We start from the raw sequence: 15,822 nt of genomic DNA, 5'->3' as shown, positions 1-15,822 counted from the left end.
GCTGGCTATCAACGTCTGTTGCGTTTTGTTTCTACAGTGTGTAAATCCAATACGGGCAATAAAGTAGAGTCCAGGCGAGCTGGGCAAATCGACCGATTTGATCAGGAAAATAATTGGCGCCAATCTCATCTAGCGTCTCCACGTACACAATTTAATCACCAATTTGCATTCCATAAGTTATATATACTTGGTCAAGCAGATCTTGTCAGTGGAAAAAGGCGGCAAATTTGAAAAATGTAGGCTCAAAGGGATATCGTCCCATAGAAAATTTGAATTTCGCGCCTTTTTACTGACAAGATTTGGTTGACCATCTATACTAACTTCGAAAATTGGCATTTTTGTGTCCACACCTGCTTTTTTTTTTTTTAATTAGTATGCAGTTTGGTCGACATTGTGACCAGCGATTGCTTTTGTTGGGAGAAGATTGGTGACGTGGCCGGAAGGGCCACGTCACCACCAAGGACGAAAGGGAACGGAAATTTACAGAAGTAAGAAAAGATTGATCGGGGAATCAAATTGGCGTTTGCGTCCGCACGGCCTGATTCACGCAGATTGGCGAAAAATTGTCTCGCCTGGACTCCACTTAAATTAAACTATAGTTTGTCAAAGGACTATCTCATTTCAAACATAGACAGAGAGAATCATACTATCTTTGTCTTACACTTGTACTAGCACCCAAAAGAAAAGGTTGAGAAAGGTTTTTTGTTCTTATTTACTGACAAATTTGGTTTGACTAACTATAGATATAGAATTAATCCGTCTAGAAAGAGAAAAATAAATCAGAGGTTTATTTTAAGTTGCACTTAATTAAAGCCGGTCAAACAACTTTGTCAGTAGAAAGAGGCGCGAAATTAAAATTATCTATGGGACAATAACCCTTCGCGCCTAGTAGAGTCGTGGAATGTATGGGGCCCAATACATTCCACGACTCTTCTCTTTCCGAACAGACTCTACATTTTTTAAATTTGCCGCTCTTTTCTACTGACGGAAATGGCTTGACGGACTTTGTGACCCTGTATTTTTTTATTGGTAAACAAAAAAAAAGCAGCAATGTACTTACTGAAAACATAAGAGGACATGACTTGGACATGACGTACGTAATAGGCTACATTCCTACTAGTCAAATTAGCTTCTTTTTTAGAACTGTCAAAACGATTTGCTAATATCTATCTAATCTATCTAATACCTTTAAACGAGCAATTCTTGTTTATTTATATCTAATACCTTTAAACGAGCAATTATTGTTTATTTATCTATTTATTTATTTATATATATATATATTTCGGGGATCTCGGAAACGGCTCTAACGATTTCCATGAAATTTACTATATCGGGGTTTTTGGGGGCGAAAAATCGATCTAGCTAGGTCTTATCTCTGGGAAAACGCGCATTTTCGAGTTATTATATGTTTTCCGAGCGAAGCTCGGTCACCCAGATATCTATCTATCTAATACCTTTAACGAGCAATTCTTGTTTATTTATATATTTATTTATTTATATATATATATTTCGGGGATCTCGGAAACGGCTCTAACAATTTCCATGAAATTTACTATATGGGGGTTTTTGGGGGCGAAAAATCGATCTAGCTAGGTCTTATCTCTGGGAAAACGCGCATTTTCGAGTTTTTATATGTTTTCCGAGCGAAGCTCGGTCACTCAGATATTGGAATTTATATGAAAATGAATGTAGTGACGTCACAGTAAACTCACCTACTTTTTATATTTCAATCTGATTTATTAAATAGAAATTGTGTTTAAAAATAGCTGCTGTCTATGTTTTTCTAATAATTATCTGGCGCTTTATTTCGTGCATGGTTTGAAATAATTTATTTTAAGTACAGGAAACATCCCTATTCTTGTATATTTATTTATATAAGTACTTATAAGTATATTTCGGGGATCTCGGAAACGCCTCTAACGATTTCGATGAAATTTGCTATATGGGGGTTTTCGGGGGCGAAAAATCGATCTAGCTAGGTCTTATCTTTGGGAAAACGCTAATTTTTGAGTTTTGATATGTTTTCCGAGCAAAGCTCGGTCTCCCATCAGATATTGTATAGGTATCTATGCATGGTACGGAAACGTAGTGGTTATGTATAGATGGTCAATCAGATCTCGTCAGTAGAAAAAGGCGGCAAATTTGAAAAATTGAGGCGTGAAGGGATATCGACCCATAGAAAATTTCAATTTTGCGCCTTTTTCTACTGACAAGATTTGCTTGACCATCTATATATTATTTTTGGGTACGGGTACTATTCAATTTATATAATACCTACGTAATCTTTGTATGTTACCTATTGTCACAGACAATCCTTTTTTTTTGACATTATTAAACACTTTATTCATTTAAGTTATGTAGGTACCTAACTAGGTATCTAAGAAAAGGACCAAATAAATCGTAAATGTTTTATATTGAAAAAAAAAAAACTTACACTAACCAGTATATACATACTAGTTATATTTATTAAGATTAGGAATATTTTGTCAGTTGTCTGAATCGCCGTCGCTGGCCATAAGCTTTACTACCTTACCGCGAGTCTTTTTTTGGTGTTTCAGGGTAATCAGCAGCCAATACTTCTCTATCACCGTCATATTGATTATTTAATTTTGTCAGACTGAATGTTTCATTATGATCAATTTTATATGATTCTCCTTTTTCTGAACCATCTTTTGGGGGTAGTTCTAATTCTACGCTTTCTTTTCTAACAAAAGCATACTCTGGTTTCTTGCTTTCATCGTCGTTAGGATACGGATACGGTTCAGTAGTGCTATCGTCCTCAGTATATTGTGGTTCTTCAGTTGGGTCATCATTATCATGATTCTCTGGCGATTCAGTTTGTTGGTCGTCTTCGGTATAATCTGGCTCATCTGGCTGTTCAGTAGGTTCATCGTTATTATCTGGAGTTGGTTCATCTACGTCGTTATTATCTGGCGGTTCGGTAGGACTATTCTCATCATCGTTGTTATCCGGCATTTCTGTATCCGCATCATTATTAGTAGGTTCCATTGGCGTAGTTATATCGTCTCTATAATCCTCAGTATATTTTTCAGTTTGTGTAATAAATTTTTCTCTACTCTCTTCATATTCTTTGACAGGAAGTTGCGGTTCTATAACATATTTAAAGATAAAATAATTGTTGACTAGGTAACTAAGTACGCTATTCATCAAAAATAAACGTTTAATGTTAAAATAATGCTCACCACACTTTGTCAAAGCACTCAAAGAACGTATGTGGTGTATCAGCATGGTGCTCATAATGGAAATGACATGATGTTCTAAAAGGTGTTTGAAGTTAGCGATTATTCTACTGGCGGGTCCTTCAACCGTCAGCGATTCTGGTCTGAAAAAAGGGGTTTACTCATCAGCAAAATAATAATTAATGTAATAGGCAAGAACGAGGGCTCATTCAAAATTTTGTAAGATTAAAAAAAAATGTTTTTTTAAATCTTACAAAATTTTGAATGAGCCCTCGTCAACTGAGTTTGACATTCAGATTCCAGTATTTTATACGACGACGAAGCACGGCGGGCAACCAAGTACCACGTACTTACCTACCTACGTACGTACCTACTCTAAAATAACTTACTTCCCATGTCTCAAGAAGGTGATAAGCAGGTCCGGGACCGAAGGCTTATATCCCACGATCTGGAGAGCCATGTGTGCGCTGACGTCTTCGGAGTTGAGCACGAACACTCCGGACACCGGTGGCATGCCGGTCGTCACGTACGTGTCATATCTGTACTCCGTCTGAAAGTGAAACAGTTAGATCTCTAGACTAAGGGCCAGTTGCACCAACCACATTTGGCAGACTGATCAACGACAGCCCGCGCGCCCCAGCGCTTTATATGAAACTTTCCATACATATAAATTTAGCGAACTCTTTAACGATCAACAGTTTTCAGTTTGGTGCAACCAACCCTAAGGGTCGTTTCCACCAAAACCATACACTAAAAACAAAAACCATGGCTTAGAGATATTGAGGATCCTTTTTGACATCCCGATTTTTTATGTACCTATTGTGTTGTATTGTATGTACATTTTGCGATGTTAAATCAATGTATATTCATCCAATAATTCTATATAAATAGTCTGTCATCGTTAAAATGATCGTTGTTTTATTGTTGGTATCAGAAATTTCATAGACCATTGCTGATTGCCGTTGATCAATGATCAGTAGAGTACGTCAATTGTAGTTGGTGCAATTCGTTCTTAGAAAGGAAAATTAAATGGACGAGGAATTAATGGAGTTGGTACTATGATAAAAATTCAAATTTTAAATTGCTCGCGGCCCCGGTGATGGTTTATACCAGTGGTGGGCAAACTTATTTTTATGGAGGGCCAGAAAGTTTAAGAGATTTCAAAGGAGGGCTAGAATTGCAGCTAAAAATGCATTTTCATTATGTCTCGGGCCATATTATACTAATTATTTCGAAGGACCGGCGGCGGGCCGTAGTTTGCCCACCACTGCTTCATACAATTAATGCACTGTCAAAGTTGCCTCCGCCCCTGCGTTCAATAAATGTGCTGGTCTGTGTAGGTATTAATGGCATTTTCGACATATCAAGGTAAAAGTGGCGCTAGCGCAGTGGCGGTTTTGACAGCCCTAATGTTATTTGAATCGTACATAAAGTATTCAGTATTCTACTAGTGGAGGTACCTTTAGTCCGCTGAAACCGATGTCGGTGTCCACGTGGCGCACTTCGCGGACATATTTGCCGGTGGTGATGGAGCGCCGGTACATGGTGTCCAGACCGCGAACGGAACCATCATACAGCCTTATTTGCTAAAGGAAAACAAATTTTCGAAATGATCGTTTAATAGAGTTTACTGCAACGTGGCACTCATCCGCCGCGGATGGCGTGTGGTCAAGCAGAGGGCCAAGTATAGGACGGTACGATTACTATCGTTACGATACGACATAGTGAGTACGCGGCCTGAGCAATAATAGTATGGGAGTTAGAAAGGGATATAATGAAGTTCCCTTCTAAATAACCTAATACAACAACCCCAGCACCCTATATTGAAATAATAAGTTGCTTATCGTACCATTCCATTGGCAGCGTTCAGCGTAAAGTCTGGCATCATGAGGCTTGGTCCCTTTTCTCTTATACGTCCATTCAGCATGCCCATAACTTGGTCCGCGAATTGATTTAATAGGATCGTCCTTTCGTTTTCATATTCCCTAGTAAAGAAAACATTAGTGCCATGTTTATACATACCTATGTCTATGCGAAGATCTAATTCAAATAAATTAACAAAACCAAAAGAAACCAGCGTCCAAACAAGAAGAAAGTTTCGAAACTCGGCTCGTACTAAAGAATTCTCGGAAGTTACATTCGAAGAAAATAATTATTATTCGAAATTCACCAGTCACTTTTCGTCTAATAAAATCTCTCTGGGTTGAGACCCTCTTCAAAATTGTATTGAACTTTAAAATGTTTGGATGTAAAAGTTTAAAGAGATAAACGTCAATTAAATCACAAAAAGTCGTCGTTTTATATAAATTCAGTACGGTATATACCTACAAGTTTCGTGAGTCAAAGTGTCTTGGACTTAACTCAAGGGGCGTAAGAGCTGAAAAATGAGGGTAACCTACTGTATTTGCTTGTTTTTCTGGACCTCCTCTACGCCATAAAGCATGAGAAAGTCGTTAAAGTAGTCCTTTAGCCAGTGGTCGAGGTCGGTCTGCATTCTGTTCAGGTAATCCTCTAGAATCAACAATGGAAATAATTTTCATTACCTACCTGCTGTTTTCCATGATGGCAAAGTATTATATTTGAGTTCGGAAAACATACGTAAGCTGTTAGGATCCAACGGAACACTCTTCCCGTCGGTGTCTGCTGAATACTGAAAACAAATATACTTAATAAAAACAAAGTTTACTATACAATATGATTTTATACAGTTTGACAGTTGAGTAGATGATCATTAATGAAATGACTCTCCGAAGTGTATGTAACAGCAGATTTTTTCTCGTTTAGGTTGGCTCTATAGGAAAAGATGATCGGTTTCATCTTGATTAATATTATTTTATTTTATGTAGGTAAGTACTTCGATAAAATTTAAGGGATATATAGACTTCCTTATTGTACAGTATAATATGTGGCGTTCCACGGCAAAAGGTACCTTATGGCTACTGCCATACACATAAGGTACAATGTCAGATATATACTCGTAAGCATAATTTTTACCGTATCATCGAAAAAAATTTATTATGAAATAAGTAGTATCTATTTTCGTAGCTCAACGGAAAAGTAGGTACCTACTCACATGTTTTTGGGATACATTGAGATTTTGTATTTATTCCTCTCGGAACTTTCAAACGAGACCTTAACGATAAAAAAGTTTAAGAATTTTTAAATTTATGTCTCGGTGTTTTTTTTATATTTGGTCCTTTGTACAAAGAATGTCTACACCTTGGTTAGGTATAGATGTAATAAACTTACACGCATAAGTATCTGCATAGGCGGTATCTCCGATAAAATGTGTTCGATGTGAAGCCTGCCATCGAGAAGCCGGTACCGCCCTTCCACTTTGTATTTCACATCTTTCAGTAAGAACCTGCAGGCGAGATATATTTTTATAACGGTAGCAATGTATAACCCTTCGAAATGGGCGCTCTCCGACAACAGCGCATGCAGCGACCGCAATAGGCTACATGACATGACTAATTTTCATTTATGGTATCAATCGATCGGGTTTGTTTTTAGGAACAAATGTCTATATGGGACCCATTGCATTAAAGTAACACAAAAGTCAGAAATTGTAGTCAAAGGCCGACAGTCGCACTTCACTCGCGAAACGCCCTGTACAAAACGGCCAGAGGCCGTGACGTCATCGCCCATCTTATAGTATGGACAAAACAAGAAAATTGCGTTTTTGTCGGTGAAATATTGCGTTTATGTATATAGTTGCTATACAATATTTTTTTGGGTGAAATGTAAGGAATCGAATGGTACCCTTACTTTTATCGTTTTTGGAAGTAAAAAAAAACTTAAATTTTGAAACTTTCAGGTCCTGTATTTTTGTAATTTTTCAATATTTTATCCACATTATTGTGATAAATTGCTATTTACTATCTATTTTACTAGATTTTGTTATAAAATTCAACATGTGTCATCATCCCTATTGTTAACTTTGAAAACAGAGGGCCGTTCGACGTGTTGCCTCCCTGTCACACTTACGTACGAATTTACAAGTGCGACAGAGAGGCAACACGTCGAACGTGGTTCGCGGTAGGCCCACTGGCCGCCTCAATGTACGGCTGTATATTTATTCACTTCGTCTATTGCGCTCGGGTTGAGCAATCAAAACCGAAACTGATGTAAGTACTAACAGTGGCGGGTTTGCCCTAAGGCACGGTAGGCCCGGGCCTAGGGCGGCTACAGCATGTGGGGCGGCAGTCTATATGATGCGTGTTGAGAAAGGGGCGGCTAGTAGTTACTACAGGGCCCGGGGCCTAGCACGGCCAACACTGTAAATCCCCCACCGTGTACTGAGTAGACTAAAGATATATCTTATCTACTTACTCGACTTCTCCCTTATTCGGACTGTAGTATAACTGTGATGGGTGCTCATTAGATGTGATCGCGCGCTCATATTCACCGAGCAGGTGTAAATCGTTGAGGGACAACCGCATCGTCAACGTAAGTTGTTCCACGTCGTTGTGGATGAAGTTGACGGTGAACCGCGTGTTATTCCGCAGCTTCAGGCGGTAGAAGAAACTGAAACATGTCGATAAAATTGAGATATAGAGTAAAATTGATATAAAGGGATTGAATCCTTAACACTCGTTTTACACAATAGGTCAACAGCTAAGCCAGCTACGAGTACGAGTAGTTGTACTGACATTGTCCTAATAATTCTGATTAGGCAAAAAAAGGGTTAATAGTTATCTTGTTCCTGCCCTACATTGCGTAAATAAAAGGTTTAACCTTTTGATGTGTTTAAAAACACGAAAAAAAATCTAAAAATATGACCACAGTATGGTTTAATTTTGTGTTTAGTGTCACAAAAGTTTAGGTAGGCTCATTATTTGCATTTTAAATTTAGGGTCTAGCCGAGAAAAGTAGTATCTTTACCAAAAGCAAAGTTGTGTCACTACTTATGGGTTTTCCTAGATCGTTAAATTATAACACTTTGCGACCCCATAAAAATTACCAATATGAATAAAAGTATAACTATAATAGCACAGCCTACCTGCTACAAGCTACCTGTAGTAAGTACTGTAGCTGTAGCTAACAGCCATTTTTATTGAAATAAAGTTCAACCTACTTACTTAATTATTTTTTTTAGTACGGCAATTTAGTTTAGGCAAATGGCGGGTTTCTCAGGGGCTGGTCCGAATTAGGCAGCCGAGGAATTTCAATGACGAGCAATAAAAGGGCAGCCATCACATTCCGCTGCCGAATGACCTATTACTGCAATTACTTAGAGATCGTTGACGTACAAAAGTTGAGCAAGGTTAAAAGTTCTAGGTATAGCTTTTTCATTATCTTTATGGTGATGATAGGTGAGCTGAGGTCTTAGTGTTATTTACATATAGAAGGCAAAAGCCGTCGGCGCTAGGGGATTAACTTTTGTTGTAGGTATTAAAGTTTTAGATTTTGTTAGATCTCTGATATTGTTATGATACGACTCACAGTGCGTCTCGTGCGTGCCAATGACTTGACGTGCGAGTGTGACATAATTGACAATGCATTGCAATATATTACTATCAAACTCCTATTTTGAAGGCTTGCGAGATTCGTTTTGAAAACTACGGTAGCTTCTTACTTCTAAGTGGTAGAAAACAATAAATAAGTATATCCGTAAGTCCTTAAATAAAATAGATAACGAAAGGAAGCCTTAAGCTACTCAATTGAATATTTTAAGAGATCATACGTTTCCCGCGCACGCTTAAGTAAATATGACTTGAAATAATGTTGCCTTTATCTTCAGAACTGCACAAAGATAACCTTATTGTGACATTTAAACTCGACCCTTTTTATTATGTTTTCAGAGGAAAGCGACCCTCGCTCGACTATTAAATTATTAATGATACGTAGGTAGATATTTTTTCGATTTCCTTCACAGTAACAATTGTGAGTGAATTTGTATAAAGATATTATCTGGCTCGAGGCCATTTCCTTCTCGGGGTAAAAAGTTCTACTTATTAAAAAAAATTTGGTTGATCTGATGTCTAACGTAGACATCGTAGATATCTATGGGAGAGCCAATTTTTTATTTATTTCGGGGTTGATTCCATACTTAAATAGTAAAAGTTACCCAGTATGACCTTTAATAGGCAGTGAACAGAGAAGAATGGCGGCGTGTTGTGAACCATTTTCTGAAATGATGTCCACGACTACTCTATCAGGAGTGAAACGCCAAAGATATTTGAATAGTATATCTTACAGGAGAGGCATGATGGTAGGACACCTGATACGGCATGACAAGTTTTTCCTGAACATCTTGGAAGGCAGGATTGAAAAGACAAGAGAAGAAGGGAAACCTAGAATAACTTATCTTAGCCAAATAAAAAAATGATACGTCGTATGAGGAAATTAAAAGACTGGCACAAGAAAGGAATGATTAGCGATTACTCCACCGACAAGAGCAAAGCTCTTAAGTTATGATGATGATTATGATATCTTACAGCACAGAGCCGGGCATCCTCATCATGCAGTAGCTGCCCAGGTTGAGGCCGGCGGGGATCACGTTCGGGTTCCCCTCGAACTTCTGCAGAGCTCGCTCCGCTATGCCTCTCCTTTGCGCCAATGCCTAAACCATAATAATGTGCGCTAAAAACTGACTTGTTCATAACTGAGATTTTTGTTTAAGTTTCGACGTCCTTTTAGGCGCTTAGCACGCTTCATACGACATGACAACTCTACTATGCACGTGTTATAGCGAAATCCTGCTCGCACATCGGAACGACGTGCGAATCGTATCCACATCCAGTGTGCTAAGCGCCTTAAAAGGATATAATGAAATCAAATGTTGAACTATAGAATTAAAGAAGGGTTCAAACTGATAAATGCAAAAATCACTCTGGGACTTAGGAGGATATAACTAGAAATTATAATAAGCACCACGAAACTGTTCATCATGGCTTTAGAGCACCTTTCAGCGATAAGGAACCGCATAAAAAAACAAAAACCATCAATATAATTTCAGTTTTGATTCAATCCAATGTTATTCTATTGTATTTATTGCAATGAATGGCTTCGTTCGTCTTTCCAATTATGTATTGTATTTTTTTTCTACTAAAAAAGTGATTAAATGCATGTTAGACACCTTAGACACTAAGTAATATAATGCCAATTAGCAGGTAAGTTTTAGCCGTTAGTGTTGGTTGATTGAAATAAATGAATGAAATGAAATAGGTTGGAAGTAAGAGTGGAATCACATCTATCAGCATCGAGCCGCATTTTACACATAGGTACATGAGAAATTGTTCGTTAAGATGAAGACGCGTACGCATCGGGAAGCTGAAAGCATTTGTGCGCGTTAAAAATGGACAGAGGGCCTACCGCGAACCACGTTGGACGTGTTGCCTCCCTGTCACACTTACGTACGAATTTACAAGTGCGATAGAGAGGCAACACTTCGAACGTGGTTCGCGGTAGGCCCTCTGTATGTCATACCTCTAGCATTCTCTCATTGAATCGTTGCGAATCTATAGCCTTTGCGTATGCTTCCCTGACGTCCTTGTACTTTTCTGTCAACATAAAATTAACTTTAATAATTAGTTATACGTTACTAATAATGCTATTATGGCATAAGAATGCGAGTCCAGCTCCACAAGGCCGTGCAAGTACGAAAGACAGCATGATTCCGATGATTTAAGTGCAGAGGGCATATTGCTCTCTCGCTCGAATATGCAAGAGTGTTAGAGAAACAGATAAAAAAGTTTCGTGCTTCGCGGTAGACCCTCTGACTCGTCGCTTAGTTCTGCGGTAAGTAGGTATATAAGTAGGTATAATAGAGTACATGACGTAGGAACTATGCTACGCTACGAAGAACACCGCCCGTAGCTCGTAGCAAATTCCGTTTGTTGCAGTATAATGTTCTGTGCCCACAAGCGTAGCGTGTGTTCCTTTAAAGAAATAATTATAAAATGGAAAACGTTGCTTACTCTCCAGTTGACTCATCTTCGCAAAATGACTTTGTTCATTTAATGATATCCAACATCCATTGGGATTTTCTAGATCTGCAATTAAAAAAGGTTAATTTTGTACAGGTCTTTGAATTGAATCTGAAGTTTGATCTTGACCGTGTTGAGCTTTAGAAGCTCAAATTTCAAAACAGAGGCGAGCTTCCTGGAACTTCTGTACGAAATTACATTTGATATTTACGTGACGCTATTCAGTTAACGAAAAAAAGGTGAAGAAACTGAATTAAGTAATCCTAATACGCCATACGTAACTAATATAGGTATTTTTCCTGCGGGTTGGATTGGAAGGTTAGATAGAGATGCCAGTATTGGCAGTCGCTTTCGGAAAAAACTAGTGGTTGCGCTAATAATTGGCATTAGTACGGTTACCATCAGTTGACGCTAGCATTAATGCCAAATGTCAACTCATGGTAGCCATGTAGGTTGCCAAAACGGACCCAGAGACTTTTAGGATTCAACCGGAAAAGTTAAAATGGGTATGTAGCCCAGAACTGGCGTTTATCTTTTATAATCCACAAGTAGAGGTTTCTTATCATCTAATAAAAATATCATAAATAAATAAATTTTTATTACCATCTAGCTTATGCTTCTTTCCATTTGTACCTGAGTAGAAAACAAACCGAATTAACAACCAAAGATTCTATAAACCGCTAACGTTGAAATAAAATTGCTAGCGATATTATTTTCGCATTTGCAGTCGATGAGCCTAGAGCTAATTTTAAATATAATCTAACTGTAATAGGTTGCCTTATTAAAAAGTTGGTATAGTCCATGGTTGCCTAGATTTTAGATGTAAATTTTAACAATCGGTTATCGGCAAAATAAGGTACCTACACTACATGATGTGTACCTTTAACCTTATTTACACAGTGAGACAGTAGGCACTATAAAATATACAACTATAATGGTTTTTAAGTACTAACATAAAATTGTGTTATACATGACTTGAAGAATAACAATAATCTTAATAATTAACTGAAGACGGACGATTATCCATCGCCTCACATGATCTTATTACTGAATCGCGATTAGAAAGGGATTGAGATAGCTGTCAATCCATATTGATTTTGACGTAAGTGTATGGAAATCTGTTATTTCTAATCCCTTTCTGAACGCGGCATGATAATACATCTATGTGACCTATGTACTCGTAGGTATATACATATGCATAACATCCCACATCCACCCATAAACAAATTGCTTGTATTTTACCGTCAGCTTCGTTTATTGCTTGATCTCCTTCGGGGCCTGAACAATAATAGAAAATAGTTAAAGAAAGAGAGAGAAGAAAACGAACTTACTGGACCTCAAGGGGTAAAAATTCCTTTTCATTTTCAAAAACCTTTTGAAATCTCATTATCTTTCGCTGCCTTAATTTGCCTTTATTTATGCCTGTATTGTATGTATGTAATACTTATATTAAAGTATATAATTGTTTTCGTCTTCAGTTTTTTTAACGATATCTTTGAGGACGAAGTCACGGGCGGAGGCATGTCTAAATAACAGTAGGTACTTTATACAAAATTAAATGAATTATACCGTCAACTTCGTTTATTGGTTGATCTTGTTCGGGACCTAAACAATAATATAAAATAGTTAAAGAAAGGAACGGGATAAGGTTTTATGAACGAGCCTCATGTCATGATGCTTATTTCCGAATATTTAGATGTTTTAATTATATGGTAGTTTTATATAAAATAATTATTCATCATTATTTACATGATGTCATCATTCCTAGAGATGAAAGTTTGGAGGGAGAACATTACGAAAAAGAGTTTTTTACTCAATCCTTAGGCTGTATTTCTACTGAGGCGTAGATGGGAGAAGACGTGCGGGAATCAACCGAGGATCATCTCCGCCTCATTGGAAAGGCAGCTTTAAGAGGGTAAAAAATAGGTTGAAAGTTTTTAACGATGTCTAAGAGGACGAAGTCGCGGGCGGAGGCTAGTGTATTTACGTTATAAAAAAATAAAAGAATTTTACCGTCATCTTCGTTTACTGGTTGATCTCCTTCGGGACCTAAACAATAATAAAAAAAGTTAAATTTAATAAAAAGAAAGAAGAAAAAAAAGAAAGAAAAAAAATATTATTATTATTACGATGCCATCATTCCTAGAGACGAAAACTTTGAAGGAAGAACATTACAAAAAGGTATTTTACTCAACCCTAAGCCTGCTTTTCCTATGATGCGGAGATGAGTGAAAACCCGCACGTCTCCTCTCATCTCCGCCTCAGTGGAAAAGCAGCTTTAAGACGGTGAAAATTGGATTGAAAGTTTTTGACGATGTCTTTGAGGGCAAAGTCGCGGATGGAGGCTAGTATATCTTATACCTTTAAACGAGAAATTCTTGTAGATTTATTTATTTATATGTGTCGGAGAATGACTGAATTGTGCCATCTATCGCCTTGAAGAGGCGTTTCATCACGCAATCTTTGACAAATAGAGCAAACTAGGGTGTTATGTGTACACCTGAGTGGCTTTCGGCGCAGTTCCGCCAAGGCGTCATAGAGTACGCTGTCAAAAACAAATGAAATCCAGAACAATTGAAGTCATGCTGTCAATCAATCTTCAGATGGGAACATGATGAGAAAGATCGGGAGAAGATGACGTCTGTGGCGGTTCCTGGGTCTAATCCACTGGTTTGCTTTGAATAAGGAGTGTAACGTGTGCTATGATTTGTAATCAGTCTTATCCAGTAAAGACTGTGAGTTGAATAACGTATTTCATTGACGAGGGCTCGCCATCCATGATTAAAGGTCCTGATGTGCTCCTGATAGTATGATACGCCCACGATTCCGACATATGTATATAAATATTTCGGGGATCTCGGGAACGGCTCTAACGATTTCGATGAAATTTGCGGGCGAAAAATCTACCTAGGTTTTATCTCTGCTGGGAAAACGCGCCTTTTTGAGTTGTTGTATGTTTTCCGAGAAAAGCTCGGCCTCCCAGATATTTACAGTCTTTATTACTCTTTATACAAATGAATTTTACCGTCATCTTCGTTTATTGGTTGATCTTCTTCAGGACCTAAACAATAATAAAAAGTTGAATAAAGAAACAAGACACGATTTTATGAACGATCCTCATATCGTGGTGCTTGTTTCCAATTATTTAGACCTTATTATTAGTTAGGTATATAAAATAATCTCATTATTAACATAATGTCTTCATTGCTAGACACGAAAACTTTGAAGGAAGAGCATTATTTTTGAGAGGTTGAGTAAAAAGTTTTCTTTTTACTCAACCCATCTCTACTTTTTACACAACCTATCTCCGTCTGAACGGAAAGGCAGCTTTAAGAGAATAAAAATTGGAATTGAAAGTTTTTAACGATGTCTATAAAGGCGAAGTCGCGGTCGGAGGCTAGTATATTGCTTATAGGCTAGCATTTTATACAAAATTAAATTAATTTTACCATCAACTCCGATTGAGTTTGGCTGGTCTCCTTTCGGTCCTGAAGAATAATAGAATTTAATTAAATGGTGAAACTTCAGTATTTAAAGAGCAAGTTTTACTTATTTACATATTGTTCTAGGTACACTTGTGTTAATCTTAAGGCGGGATTCCACCAGTGTGCGCCACTGTACGGCACAAGCATATTCAGTACCTATAAAAATGTTTTTGCCGCTCACTGGTGGAATTTCGCCTTTAGTTTCAGAAAAGTTCGTCGTATTGAAGCAGCCAAGTCTAGAATATGTGAAGATAAGATAAAATGTATTGATTAACACTTGTTAGTTTTAGTTTTACAGTCGTAATAATGCAGTATACCTATACAATAATTTTAATGTTCTTAAAGTAATAAAAATATTTATTTACCCTCAGCTTCAATTGAGTTTGGTTGCTCTTCTTTAGTGCCTAAATAATAATAGAAATTACTTAGTTAAGTGGATAAAGAAACGCGAGATTTTATTGTTGTAATATTGTCTTATAATTACGATACAAGTGCAAAAATAGGAAATTAGCAACGAGTGTGGATAAATTAAAACACGACAGAAGGGAGTTGCGTAATGTGCTTATTATCGTACTATAGTGCAGTAAAGTAGAACCATTATTAATATGTACTGTAAATAATATTCCAATAGCACGACTTGAGTATGAGGAGCACATTACATTTAACTTATATTAAAAAAAAAGTATGAGGAGCTAAGTCAGTACTGACTTAGCTCCTCATACTTTTTTTTTAATATATAAATGTCATAAAAAATTATAATTTTACCATTTGTATCTATCTTTGAGTTTGGTGGCTCTGTGTTTGTTCCTGAATAAAAAAAATACAATTGGTTAATTTTTGTCAAGTGCGATTCGGAATTGCGACCAGAGCAATCCGTACCTTTCATATGTGTGATGGTAAAAAATGTTGAGAATGGTGAGTTCACATCGGTATATAGGTAGTGTATAGAGCAGAAAAAATAGTTTTCGAAAAAAAGTAAAAAGATGACTATATAAAATTCGATCAGGATCCTTATCGCACACAGACAAGAGGTTAAAAGGTTAAAACCAACTTACGCTTGACAGTTCTTATTATTATTCACTTTATTTATTTTTGATCTTAGGTTAGGTTATTTTATAATATGGATATAAAAATAAAATACAAAAACACTTACAAAAACAATACAAAATACATATAAACACATTATAAAAAACCTAACCTAGGGTG

At 37.1% G+C, this 15,822-nt stretch overlaps 1 protein-coding gene across 1 annotated transcript; it reads right to left on the bottom strand.

Moving 5' to 3' along the window:
- Positions 1–2,529: 2,529 nt before the first annotated feature.
- LOC134652745 (uncharacterized) lies at positions 2,530–15,015 on the bottom strand. The gene is made up of 17 exons (XM_063507907.1): positions 14,982–15,015; positions 14,581–14,619; positions 14,157–14,192; positions 13,145–13,180; positions 12,701–12,736; positions 11,123–11,197; positions 10,632–10,705; positions 9,641–9,765; positions 7,533–7,727; positions 6,450–6,564; positions 5,799–5,850; positions 5,600–5,711; positions 5,050–5,185; positions 4,661–4,786; positions 3,590–3,750; positions 3,204–3,343; positions 2,530–3,110 (listed from the first exon to the last, which is right to left on the bottom strand). The coding sequence occupies exons 6-17, from the start codon at positions 11,136–11,138 to the stop codon at positions 2,530–2,532; spliced, it is 1,833 nt and encodes a 610-aa protein (XP_063363977.1). The 5' UTR covers positions 11,139–11,197; positions 12,701–12,736; positions 13,145–13,180; positions 14,157–14,192; positions 14,581–14,619; positions 14,982–15,015.
- Positions 15,016–15,822: the final 807 nt, after the last annotated feature.

The sequence above is a fragment of the Cydia amplana genome, chromosome 12, assembly GCF_948474715.1.
Source record: "Cydia amplana chromosome 12, ilCydAmpl1.1, whole genome shotgun sequence".
Lineage (NCBI taxonomy): Eukaryota > Metazoa > Arthropoda > Insecta > Lepidoptera > Tortricidae > Cydia > Cydia amplana.
This window is presented reverse-complemented; position numbering and strand designations above follow the sequence as displayed.